Below are 12,471 nucleotides of genomic sequence, written 5' to 3'. Positions count from 1 at the left end.
ATCATATTTGTCAATCATATAATTTTCCAAGCATGACCCCAAAAGTCAGGGCTTCATGTAAGGACTCTGCTGATTGGCTGAAAAGTGTTTGAATAAAAAACAATGCACTTGTAAATTGTACAATTCAAGGGATTACCAAAAATATATTCTGTATATTTGAGATAGTGTTCTATTATTTTTTTTAAATTAACAACATTTTGGAAATAAACGTTTTAAAAATATATATATAAAATTACTAACATCAGTATTTTTAGTTTGTAGCCTTTAAAATTATATTAAATATTTTGCCCAAAGGGCCACCAGACAATAATGATTTGAAAAGGCTACGAATGGAACAATATTCAATTTAGAAACTTTATTTTTTAATTATTGAAATAAAGATATTAAACCCTTTGTGTTTTTTTAAACTACTCTGTTGTTTTATTACTTAATACAATACAAACAAATTCAACCCTTTTCTATATAAATTATTAAAGCCCATTATTCCAAAAATATTCAAAAGTTTCTTTTGTGAATGGTTGAATTTAACATTTCAAATAATGCCATTTTTATGGCTCTGATAAACTCCTATAGACACGGTTCAGCCAATCAGTGGCATCGTTACATGCTGCCCAGACGCATGTCGTCGGGTTAAAGGTCACATGCGTAGTCAGACCAGGAAGTGACAGAACAGACAGATGTTAAAAATAAGATCCTGTTGACGAAGTCTAATCTAAATGTTTCATGTTGGTTCCCATGAAAGTGTTCACTTGAAGCTTCCTTAACTCGTAAAAAGTTGTTTGCATTTGTCACATGATCGTGTAGTAAGTGTACTTACACTGGTCTGGTACGGAAGCAGCCTAATACAAGTGATATAAGTGATGGATGAAGTTGTGATGGTTGAAGTTGTGATGGTCAGGAGGAATTCTTCTGAGAAGAGGAGACGTGGCACTAAAAAAAGGAGGACGCAATCGTTGTATATTCTCTCTTTTTTGGCACTCAGCTTCATGTCTTTTTGGTATCTTTTTTATTATTCTCCACTATGCTAACATGTGGAAACACTGCTCTCTAGTGGCAGGAGGTCTTCACTGTACACAGTTGTTTTGTGGGAGATTTAAACGAGTGCAGCAGTTTATTTGAAATCAGAAACAAATATAATCACTATTTTGACTGTCAAGATTGGAGCTGAAGAAGCTGATAAATGAAAAGATGATTTTCTGCCGACCTCAGGTCCAGACCCACCTGGAGAATCCGACGGACTACCACATCCGTCAGTCTCGGAGGCAACAGGTGAAAGAATACCTGTCTACGACCTACGCTACTAAACAGGTATGAATCAAGTTGTAATTCTCCATCACGCCATACTTGTTAGTTCAATAAACCAGAGTCATCTCCTCTCCCTGCTCAGACCATCCATGCTGTTGCAGGGCCGGTGCCTCCCTCCCCCCCGCCCAACCTCGTACCTGCGGGGGGCTCGGCCTCAGCCCCCCCTCCCCTTCACTCACCGCGTGTCTGCACGGAGCAGTTTGTAGCTGGCAACAGCGCCCCCAACAGCCCCATGGCGATGCTCAACATCAACTCCGGCCACGAGAAGGAGGTACGTCTCTCCATCTTCCTGTGAATGAATGAGTGACTAAACCCTGCCCGTAAAACTCTAAACACCCCACAACAAATATGACTTGACGATGTGCCTGTACTGTTACGAGCTTTGAATTTGACCCTCAGAGTCTCTCCTTTATGACGCCTTCAAAATGATTTCTGCTGCCTGGCGTGTGTGTTCATGTGTCGTGTGGGTAACGTTCACTAGCTGATGATCCCTGGAATAGGCCATCATTCTAGTTTAAACGCTCCATTATGATCCGGTCCATGTAATAACTGCTTAACCAGTGACAGGAGAACAGGATGCCAAAAGGCCTTTGCACCTGAAAGACTTTGACCAAATCCTCCTCTAAGAAGTAAAACTGGCAAGTTAGCTAATTTAAGTAAGTAATTAGTATTTATATAGCGCTTTTCCAGACCAGGGTCGCATAGCGCTTAAACAATCAAAAAATACTCAATAAAATATATACTTAAAAGGTCAAGACAACACAGAGACCACCACAGGAGTCTCAGAGAATCAAGGAAAAGCCTGCACAAATAAAAATGATGTTTCTTGAAGGAGTCAGTAGATGTAATGGTTCACATAAATAATTAGTTATGAGAAAAAATGGCGAACAACCTAACAAAGCCTCTTAAAGGCAAAGACAAAACATTTTTTAAGGATCTGTGCGTTCATAACTGACAGTGAGTATTTTTTAGGATGAGGGTCAGTAAGTTAGTAAGTTAGTAAGTAATGGTTATTTGTAAAGCGCCTTTCTAGACCAGGGTCACGAAGTGATTTAACCATCAAAAACAATACACAGTTAAAAATATATATTTTAAAGATCAAGACACATAAGTCCTGAACCTTGTTCAAGGAACCATCAGTAGATTCTGATCCACAGACCTCAGAGCCCGAGCTGGGGTGTAAGGCTGGATCAGATCCGTGATGTAAGGAGGAGTCTGACCATGAATAGATCTGAAAGTAAGAACCAGAATTTTAAAGTTGATCCTGAAAGAAACTGGCAGCATTGACTCGCAGTGAAGAGATTTAAGGATCAGAGAAATGTGAGTTCTTCTACTAAGGCGGGTCAGAATTCTCGCTGCAGAGTTATAAGGTTAAGGTGCATTAAATAACTACTGTATTGAAGAACTACTGTACACAGCAGAACAGGAACATGGCGGAAACTAAATGTACAGTAGGTGTTGGTAGATCCACAACTTGAGCTGAGACAATGTATTAGAAAGTGTCCGGGGTTGATGGCACATGTTTTTGAACTTCACAAGATCTAGGATAAGTTGCCTGCTATATACACCCAATTAAAGTTATTTGAGTTGTATAGTTTACTAACCAGTATTCCACACAGCAAGAACTCTGGTTTCCTCTCAAAGTCCACACAGACACACCAGTGGTTGATGGAGTGTTGGTTTGATAAAATAAAGTTTTCCGTCTTCTTCATGGTCGTTCAAGAGCATGTTGTGTCAGGTTTCCAATAGACGTTTGCTGCCCATTATAATAAAGGACGATACTTTACTATGATGAGCACTTGTCCGCAGTAAATTGTTACAGTGTAAAACAATTCCATTACAAACTTTTTTACCTACGAACAGATTATTGTTAAAGATGCGATCATCTTCTTGTAGCCAGGACCATAGACAATTAGAAGGTTTTATTTGTTTGTTTTTTTATTTTGTTCGCATGTTCTGTGTTTGAACCTGTGGATAATTGATCTTGGATTCATAACCAAACTTGTAATACCTTTTTTCAGATGGACGATGTCATCGATGACATCATCAGCATGCAATCCAGCTACGATGATATCCAAGCGTACATGGACTCTGTTCAGATGCCCAACACGGTGAGTTTTTGCAAGAGCTGAAATGTATACATTTGTTTTAATACAAAAAACATCTGCAGTTTAATCCAATCACCTGTCAATAAGAGCCCCGTTTTACATTAGTACACTATTATTCTGTCTCTGTGGATTATCCCATGGAAACACTGCTCCCTAGTGGTAGAACATTTAAATGAATGAGGAGAGTTGGAAACACATTTTAATGCTGTTAAATGTTAAAGTCATGGATTTAATTATCTTCACAAAGGTGATTATTCGCATCTAAAGGAACAGATCATTACAAAGGATGTAAATAAACAGCAAAATAGTGCCATTTAGTGGGCTCTGAAAATAAGAACAATGCTTTGTGAAAGTTCCTCAGCCCATCACTAAGATTACATTCTGGTGATGTTGCGGATTACCACAAATTCTTTTAAAGGACTTGTCTTTCTCTGTGTTGGGAAAGCTGCAGAGCATTCTCCTTTATCCCTCCCTTATATCTCTTGTTCTACCCTTAATAATGGTCAGTGGATTTAAAAAGCATTTTAGCTAACATTGTGTCTCTAAATATCGTGTTCAACTAAGACATTGTCGTGTCTTTGCTTCACTTGTATTGTTCAAAATGTGACGAGATGCGTTTGTGAATGTTTTTATAGTGTGCATTGAGGTCGTGCTTTTTTTTTTTTTTTACTTGCAAGGCAAACGAGTCTCTTCTCTTCTCGGTCCAGTAAATAACAGAAAGATTCTTGTCACACAGATGCAAGTGTGTAATTGAGTTACGGACGAAACATTCCAGCCTAAATCTAGTAGTCAACGTCGTTAAAAGCCGAAGAGGAAAAAACATCTCCGCGCAGACTGTACGAGCCTTTGTGTCCGAACAACTGCACTCCGAAAATTAACAATTAAACTGCACGTAGTTAGAGTTCAACTTGTTTACAAGACGTCCGAAAAGAGGGAGTGGAGGAGGAGGAGGAGGAGGGCGGTTAGAGGCAGGGAGGAGGGAAGGGGGATAAGGGCAATTTGTGTGAGGGTAAAAACAGGCTGAAAGTCCAGTTAGGGGAAAGTTCACTCTTGTTTGGTGGGGAGCTGAAGGTAGAAGATAGACGGGCGGGTGCTGCCGAGGTCAGTATCACGGAGCTGTTGCCAGAGCGACCCGTGGGAGAGAGAGAGAGCCGGGAGGAAGGAGAGCCCGCCGTGGATGGGAGAGGAGGATGAAGGAGATGAATAAGACGTTTGCCATTGTGGAAGTTATTGAAGGAGAAGAGATTCAGCTGGTGAGACCCTTTTTTAGATTATTCACTTTCTAACGGTCTGAGCTTTAACTCGCGGCGTGGAGTCGCCGATTATGGCCCGAGCTGCAGGAGGGGGAGGTGTGACTGCTGTCTTTTTGTGCAGGGAGATGAGATTCTCGAAACAACCCGTGATAAATATGTAATTCATCCACACTCTCCTGCAAATGTGTGTGCAGAGAGGAAGTGGATAATCTGACTCTTTGAGTGGTTCTGAATGAAAAGGCATTCATCATTGATCACTGCATGATTAGATTAAGTAATCGATCAACGACCGACCCGGGCACGAGCGCGAGAACTTCCCGATGAGCGACCGAACCACACACGGCGCCACAGCGCTCGCCAGCCATATTCCCATTTGAAAACTCACCTTCTAATCCTGACGAGGATTAAAGTTGCAGGCTGGATGGAATTCTTGGAATCTTGAAGTTGAGCAGGGAATACCAGGCACAAGTTGAGTGAGTTTAAAAGAAAATCTAAGCTGAGTTGTCCCAAGTTTCCAGATGGAATTAGCTACGCAGACAGGAAGTGGGAATGAATTGGGACGACGTTTCATTCATTAATTACATCAGAAGATAGAAAGTAATCTGGATTAATACAATATTCTCAACTATGTTCTATTGGGTCTGCAGCTATGGGTTGCTACTCATCATTTAAAGTGATTTCCTCTGAGTGATTCATCTTCACCACAGAAGTTTAAATGTGTGAATGTTTGACGGCACAGTAGCACGTAATCTTATCTTCCCATCCTTGAGTTCTGCCAGCTCTCTTAAGCCGCCTCCCTCTGACGGAAGTTAGCGTCAAACAAAAAACAACTTCATCCCCAGGTCAATAAAATCTACTATTAAAAGGAAAAACACTTGAACAAGTTAAAAATGTTGCTTATTTACGCAACGTTTAAAGTGCAGCGTTCAGGAGCCGGACGAGTCAGAGGAGAGAAAGAAGCCGTAAAGCGAGATAAGAAGCTTCGGATGAGGTGATAGTCAATCATTGTTGTGTATTTGGTGGTGTGCGATAATGCCGTTTTATCTCCTGCTATGTGTTTTACTGCGGCTGTAAAGCGGTCATTAAGATGAGAAATAAAAAATTAATCCTTTGACCTCGGCTTGACATTTTTGATTTGAGTCATATATCGGTGATGATGCGGGCTTCATGGAAATTGTGCTCGTCCTGCAGCTCCCTCTCTCCAGCAGCCACCTGGACGTGTACACTGGTCCCGGGATGAAAGGTCCGAACATTGGCATGACCAGTAACTCCTGTCCGGCCAACTTGACCATCAAACGGGAAATCTCAGGTGCGGGTTTTTCTTTCTCTCTTTTACAAAAATGCTTCACGTTGTTCAGTGTTAGTTGATCGCGGTTTTTTTTGTTATTGCAAAAAACGCAGAAGTCCGAGCGCTGGCCAAGGAGAGACAGAAGAAAGACAACCACAATCTGAGTGAGTGTTTATAACTCGACCCTGAGAAGTTTTTATAAAGCAGATTCAGCTGACGTGGTGTAACTGGTGGGTGGATGGATAACTTGCTGCTTTCTGCTGCTCTGGCACTCGGGAGTAATTGCCTGTGGAGGGGGGGGGGGGTGTTTTTGTGCCCTTTGCATCTTATCTTCTTTTTAATGGGGATGGATCCTTAAGTTTTAATCTCATCTGTCTTCTCTTTGTCTTCATCAGTTGAGAGAAGGAGACGGTTCAACATCAATGATCGTATTAAAGAGCTGGGCACCATGATACCCAAGACCAACGACCTGTGAGTGACCCTTGAAGTTGTGGGACTCAAATGATTCTATTTAACACAATTTTTCTGTGTTCAATTCAACACGGTTATGTCTAGGGAGGCGTTGACAAGGTTCAGTAGGTGGCGCTATTAAGATATCATGGAGTTTCATTAGATAAGTGGTTTAGAACCAAATATTAAAAAAAAAAGCAGACTTCTATCTTGTAACCTTTTAAAAATGAAGACAGTGTATCTGTGTACATTTAAATATTGATGCTGCATAGACCATGATTTAGGCTTTACAATGCAGACAACCATCCAAACACAAACCAGATTCACCTGCACCTGAGTCGTCTGGTTAGTCGCCCTGAACAATCAATAATGAAGGATTCATTATGCGATAAACGTAGATAAAACTTTTATTTTTTAGTTGGAACACTTGCTTGACAGAATTGTTTCCCATTTTAGCGTCAATTTTACTCAAAAATATACATAGAATATTATTATTTCAGTTTCAGTTCAGAAACACTATCAAGACATAAACACAGCAGCTAAAGTCACATTCATTAATTTAATTCTGTCAAAAGAACAAGTGAAAGTAAAAGGCAAACAAATAATAAGAGCTGTTCAATCGTGATAGTCTTGTATGGTTTGGGTATAAAATGTGTCTGAATTGAAATCACTGACTGCTTTAAGAGATAATTCAAGGTATGTGTTGAATGTTAACGGGGCCATGAGAAGGTTAAGAACTACTTTCTCTTCTGATTAATTGAAGCGTCAATTGAACAATGTATGTCACTGTTGTATGATTTCTCATCACTAGACGGCAGTAGTCGAGGGTTTATAGAGATTGTAAATTCTGAAAAGAAACAAGTGGAAGGAGATTAAGTTTAGGTGCTATAGTTTATTTTAGTGTGTAAGTGAACATTTGTCAAGAAGTGTGAAAGTAAACAAGATTTTATTCGCATCAAGTCATCCTCGATCGTCAATTTGTATTTTTCCGAGATACTAATGACATCTACAGAGGCTCTGGAAGAAGAGGTTTTGCTAAAAAGATTATAGATGATGACTTCTCTACTTTCTTCTCGCAACCATTTTTAACTTCTCGAAATCTTTGTTGACTTAAAAGAAAAAACTTTATTAACTTTTGGAAATATTTATTAAGCTTTTGGAAATCTTTTTTAACTTTTGGAAATCTTTATTAACTTTTGGAAATCTTTTTTATTAACTTTTGAAAATCTTTATTAACTTTTGGAAATCTTTATTAACTTTTGGAAATATTTATTAACTTTTGGAAATCTTTATTAACTTTTGGAAATCTTTATTAACTTTTGGAAATATTTATTAACTTTTGGAAATCTTTATTAACTTTTGGAAATCTTGTTTATTAACTTTTGGAAATCATTATTAACTTTTGGAAATCTTTCGTGACTACTCAAGATCTGTTTCAACTTCTTGAGATCTTTTTAACTACCAAAGATATATTAACTTTTGGAAGTCTTCTGAAGATCCTTTTTTTTTACTTCTCACAAACTTTTTTAACTACTCAAGATATATATATATTTTCTCCTTTAGTTTTAAAAACTTCAAAACTCAAATCCCAAAACAATTAAAAATATATTAGAAACTTTTTTCTCTACAGTCATCAATGTTCATAGTTGGAGAGCAGCAGCTGAATCCAAACACACTCTGATAGAACGCATGTTGTGTTGCAGTGATGTGCGCTGGAACAAAGGCACCATACTGAGGGCGTCGGTGGAATACATCAAGCGTATGCAGAAGGACGTTCAGAGGACCAGAGAGGTGGAAAACAACTTCAAGCGGATGGAGATGGCAAACAAACAGTTGTTGTTACGCATCCAGGTACTTCTTCTCTTCCAGATGAAGGTTGAGTTGAGGCTCATATGAAGTGGTGTCTCACTGTTTCCCTCTGCTGATAGGAGTTGGAAATGCAGGCTCACATCCACGGCCTCCCCAACAACTCCCCCTCCGGCTTGAACCCCCCCGAGCTAATGTCTTCGTTTATAAAACAAGAGACCAGTCCAGAGGAGAACCTCGCTCACCACCAACAAGCACATGCACATCACCAGCATTTATCCCAGAACCAACCTCACCCACAAGCCCAGCAGCAGCATCACTTCCTCCCTCAGAACCACCACCACCCTCAGGCTCAGCAGCAGCCCCGACAGATGCAGATGCCCCCCCAGCACCTGCACCCCCAGCAGCCCATCCAGTACCCCGCTGTCGGGAGCTCACAGCCCTTTGACTTTAGCCAGTCCTTGGACTTGTGCGACGGGATGCCCGTTTTCTCCGACGCCATGTCGGGTCTGGGCGACCTGACCGGACTGGACGTCCAGGGCAGGAGAGGCGATCTGGGCTTCCTGATGATCGAAGAGCCCCTGTCCCCCATCGGCGGAGACCCGCTGCTCTCCGCCATGTCCCCGGAGGCCTCCGTCGACTCCAGCCGCCGGTCCAGTTTCAGCATAGAGGACGGAGACATCTTGTAGATACACTCCCAGCTGCACACCAGAGCCAGCGCAAAAACACAACCACTTCCACCCATCAGAACATTTTACACGGCGTGAGTCCACGCTGCCGGGGCCGGGAGTCGTGCGGCACGCTTGGGTTGGTAACGCCGCCTCCGAATCTTAATTGAACGAGGGACAAAAGCAGCAGTTAATGAGATGGAAGTCATCAGATACGAGGACGCGCCGCGTGCTTTGTTCCTTTTTATAGAGGACAAGTTATTTGACATCGACTCGGTTTAATCATCATAAACGATCGCCTGAACCATAGCAAGTGGAGAAAAGCTTCACAGGCCACGTGAATAATTCTGTTGTTCTTTTTTTTTTAACCTTCAACTCACTCATGTCGGCTCTGTACCTTCTCACCGTAGGATCTGACTCTCACTTGTTAAACGTTTCCTCTCAACACTCGTTCCTCAACAGGGTTTTAAAAACTCTGGCGACCAGAGGCAGTTAACCTCGACAACAGCAGGATCGTAACCCACGTGCCTTTAAACTCCTGCCGCTGCTCTTCATGCAGATTTTTAATGTGGAGGTCTGAGTGCGTATCAAGTGCCTGTAAATGCTTTGTACCAAATATAGAATGTTATCCCAGGAGAATGCATTTTTTTCCACTTCTTCTCTGTCGCTCTTTTCTGTGCAAAGTCAAAACCGACAGAATAATTCAGGGAGAAATTATTAAACCTTTTCACAATGAAAAAACTGCAAGTGGGTCATTCTACGAAATCACTTGTTGACAGTATTTATCCTCCTCAGATATAAATCCACCTTAAATGTATCTTTCTTTAAGCAGATATATTAATTTTTAACACCCTGTAATGCACTCCATTTGAGATAAAATTCATTATTGTTTTTAAATCGTTAAAATACACCAGATTTTACAATACAAATATAGTTTTCGATTTTATATTACAGAGTTTAGATTCCAGTCTTAAACAGATGGTTTTGGGTCGGTGACTTTAACCCCCAAGCTAGTGCTAATCGACAAGCTAAGCTAGCATGTATTTGATTCAGTTTAAAATCCTTCACTTTATTTAACAGCTAAGTTAAGTGATGTAATATGATATATATATATATATATATATGTGTTGTAATAACTGTTGAGTCACGAGATAAATGAACACTTCAAATAATAAAATGATATATGTTAAATTGAAATAGCTGGAACATGCTAGCATTACGGGGGAGTTTGTAAACTGCAGGATTTTTTTTTTTTCAAAACATGAATCAAAATAGAGTCCAGTTTCAGAGATATTACTTTATTATTAAAAATGGTAAAAAGGAAATTTTAACTGACTAAATATGTTAGATGCTAATGCTAACTAATGGTGTGACTTTCACTGAAGTTGTGTGTCCTCGATCAACAGTAGACATTTACAACAACCACACTTCAATTAATACTTTTGACCATTTGACCTACTTTTTCTAGAGCTTGTGGAGAATAAACAGACGCATAAACATTTGTTTCGTAGAATGACCCACGTCTTTGTCAGAGAAAAGTAAACGTTATTAAATATAAATATACCAAAGCTTGAAGAATTAAAAAATCACTTGGTGCCTTCCTGTCTTTTCTATCATTTACTTCTTCTTCCTCCGAATGACATGCATGTGTTTTGAGTCTGCTCACGTTTGTGTATTTATGGGTGTCGGCGCTCCAGGAAAAAAAGACGTCTCGACTCATTTGAACTGCTTCAAGACCTCATTTCAAGAACAAAATCCACCACGTCTTGGAAAAAAAACAATACATTTATCACTGAGGTCAGCGAAATGAACTAAATAGTTTTGGCAGCTCCTGGTGTTCCTACAACTCTTCAGGTAGTCAATGGTTTTCCTTCATCAGCGTCGACATGCTTCACTACAGCACGAGTGTCGCGTGCATCCATCATCCCCATCTGAAGAAGTTAGTCTCGGGCCCACTCAAAAGAAAATGGACACCGCAGTTGCAGCCACTTGTGAATCTTTGTTTTTATTAAACAATAATAATTTGTGACAGTAGATAAAATAAGAAAATAATTTCATCTTTATAATCATTTTGTGTTGTTTTTTTTCTCATCCCCAAAGCACTAGAATTGTATTCTTGTTTGACTTTATATGGATTTATTAAGATTTTGTTTCGTTTTTTTGTTGTCGCCAAGCCACTTAACTGTTATTTTCTTTTATATTTAAGTTTTTATTCCGAACTGATCTTTCTTCTCAGAGCTGTGTGTAGTAAATACACTGTGATGGTTAAACCAAGGAGACAACTGTAAAAGAAAAAGAAAAAAAAAACGTGTTTATAGAATTGGGGAGAAGGTTCCTGAACTGCAGTTGAGAAGTTTCGACGAGAGAAATGTTATACATTGAATTTTCTGATTCACCTGCTCATGTTGAAATGGTACTTTCTGAGCCTGTGTTTTCCAATATATTTTTTAATGCCCCATCAACACTCCAAAGGTGCTTGACGTCACTCCACTGCAGAGCAACACACAGGGAAAATTGTTTCTCATTTTAATTAAGATAAAAAATGTTTTACCAAAACCTTTCTTTGTATGTGTGTTTTTTTTGTGTGTGGCTCCTTAAATCATTCAAAATATTATTCTTCGTTTATAAAACCTTTTTTTTAATTTCTTAAATGAATTCACTAAAATGTAGAGTAAGTATACTGGATGCATTTTTAGTCGTACATGTTGGGGGTAAAGCAATATAGGTGTGAAGGTCTGTATGAATATATTTCTATAAAATATAATTATAATAAACCTTAAAAAAACAATGACAGGTCAAGCGAGCAGCAGCAGGGGGTTTATAATGAACTATATATTATATATTATATACTATTTAACTATACTTTCATCTATTGTCGTTTATCTGTAAGAACAAATGGTTGTTTTTTTATTAACTAATATTGAAAAAAATATTCTGACCGATAAAAAGGTCTTACTGTCACGTGACCTTATTAAGCCGACTAGCATGTTCTATAATTGTATCACTTATGTTCATTTTTGTATTTCAATTAATGTGTCAACATCTGAAAGCAATAAATGCGAATACAAATAATTAAAAATAAAAAAATACCTACAGGAAATTATAAAAGCTCTGCTCCAGGTGCATGTTTGCGCATGCGCATGCGCTGCTGAAGTCAACGCTAACTCACTGATGCAGCAACTAGTTACTTAGATAAATAACCCATAGAGACGGACTTTGAATTAGTTGAACACATTTTAACAACACTTTTCAGTTCAGTGTTCAAACAAAACTCACCGGAAACACTGGGAGGTGTCAAGAAAGTTAAAAAAAAAAACACAACAACAACGAGTTAGCTTCTTGTGAGGTAACTGTTTTTTTCTGTTTTTAAATTGTATGACGTTTTGAATTTAAGTTTAATAATTTTATTCAACAGAGCAGAGCAACGTGAACACACATTGCTGGGCGGACGAACTGAAGTTTGAAGGTAAGAACTTTATTTATTTTTTTGTTGGTAAAAATCAAGATTTAAACCATCAACCAGCAGCTAAAACCATTCATTATTCATTCAAAATCGAAGTATTAAATGACCTGTATTTTTGAAGTTTTAGTTC

At 39.0% G+C, this 12,471-nt stretch overlaps 1 protein-coding gene across 1 annotated transcript in view; it reads left to right on the top strand.

Annotated features, from left to right (window-relative positions):
- The window catches only part of tfeb (transcription factor EB), a 29,056-nt gene extending 17,622 nt beyond the window's left edge, over nt 1-11,434 (top strand). Inside the window, exons 4-11 of the mRNA XM_087800640.1 lie at nt 1,210-1,308; nt 1,388-1,576; nt 3,327-3,416; nt 5,858-5,975; nt 6,068-6,118; nt 6,350-6,425; nt 8,108-8,255; nt 8,333-11,434. Coding sequence (XP_087656766.1) covers nt 1,210-1,308; nt 1,388-1,576; nt 3,327-3,416; nt 5,858-5,975; nt 6,068-6,118; nt 6,350-6,425; nt 8,108-8,255; nt 8,333-8,899 — 1,338 coding nt within the window. The 3' untranslated portion in view covers nt 8,900-11,434. The remainder of the gene's footprint in view (nt 1-1,209; nt 1,309-1,387; nt 1,577-3,326; nt 3,417-5,857; nt 5,976-6,067; nt 6,119-6,349; nt 6,426-8,107; nt 8,256-8,332) is intronic.
- Nucleotides 11,435-12,471: the final 1,037 nt, after the last annotated feature.

Source organism: Callionymus lyra, chromosome 10, assembly GCF_982586985.1.
Source record: "Callionymus lyra chromosome 10, fCalLyr1.hap1.1, whole genome shotgun sequence".
NCBI classification, from domain to species: domain Eukaryota; kingdom Metazoa; phylum Chordata; class Actinopteri; order Syngnathiformes; family Callionymidae; genus Callionymus; species Callionymus lyra.
Note: the sequence above shows the minus strand (reverse complement) of the source record. Positions and strands in the feature narration are given on the sequence as shown.